Here is a 1,078-nt window from a genome sequence, read left to right as displayed (position 1 = left end):
AACATTTTTGAAAAAGATTTCAGTGTAGACTATAAAGGACTATGAGGAATCTGGTGGTCATCAATTTGAATTCTTCCCTTTACTTGTTGTTGTTGATCTTGGTGCACACTGGAGCAGTGAAGGTCTCTGATCCCACATATGGAATAACTTTTCAATGTCTCTTCCAGCTAACCTAGTGACGATTGTGATTCTCTTTCACGGAAAGTGTGGCATCACCAAGGGTACTTCTCTCTATCTGATTTCCATGGCGACAGCTGATCTCCTGGTCATTGTATTCAATATCATACTTTTAACACTGCTTTTCAAATATTTCCCAGTTTCCTTCCTGTTTTACACAGCAGTGTGCAGTTTTAACATTGTCATGGGCTATGCTGTGAAAGATTGCTCAGTCTGGCTGACCATTGCCTTCACTATTGACTGCTTTGTGGCCATTTGTTGCCACAATCTGAAAGCCAGATATTGTTCTGCCAGAACAGCAGCCTTGGTGGTGACCATGGTTTGTTCTGTGAGCATTTTGAGGAACATTCCATTTTACTTCAGATACCAATCTTTGGGCACATGGGGTGGTGTACCCTGGGGCTGTGGCATCAGACCAGAGTTCTTCATCTTGCCAGGATGGGTGGCATTTTTCTGGATCCACCAGCTGCTGAACCCATTGATCCCCTATCTCCTCATCCTGCTGTTCAATGCTCTGACCGTCAGGCACATTGTCTTGGCAAATCGGGCACGCAGGGGTCTCCGAGCTCCCAGTAACAGGGACCAGAGAGGAGATGCAGAGATGGTCAACAGGAAGAAATCCATCATCCTGCTGTTTGTTGTCTCAGGCAGTTTTATATTGTTGTGGATGACCAAGATCAGTGTTTTCTTACTGATGAAGATTACCAACAACCATTTTTACCCCAGTTATGACCATCCTGTTATGATTGCTGACATATCTGGGACTATGCTTTTCTACCTGAGCTCCTGTACAAACACTGCCCTTTATGCCCTGACCCAGAGTAAATTCAGAGAGGAGCTGAAGAGGGCTCTGAAATATCCCTTCACTCTCAACCGTGAATGTATCCCTATATCAAAATAA

At 44.2% G+C, this 1,078-nt stretch overlaps 1 protein-coding gene across 1 annotated transcript; it reads left to right on the top strand.

Moving 5' to 3' along the window:
- The first annotated feature begins 361 nt into the window (after positions 1–361).
- LOC148139385 (putative G protein-coupled receptor 139) lies at positions 362–1,078 on the top strand. Its single transcript, XM_087980912.1, has one exon. It carries the CDS (start codon positions 362–364, stop codon positions 1,076–1,078), a length of 717 nt encoding a protein of 238 aa, XP_087837038.1.

The sequence above is a fragment of the Chiloscyllium plagiosum genome, unplaced genomic scaffold (genome assembly GCF_037043375.1).
Source record: "Chiloscyllium plagiosum isolate Xiang-an unplaced genomic scaffold, Cpla_swu_hap1 HiC_scaffold_38, whole genome shotgun sequence".
Taxonomy (NCBI): domain Eukaryota; kingdom Metazoa; phylum Chordata; class Chondrichthyes; order Orectolobiformes; family Hemiscylliidae; genus Chiloscyllium; species Chiloscyllium plagiosum.
Note: the sequence above shows the minus strand (reverse complement) of the source record. Positions and strands in the feature narration are given on the sequence as shown.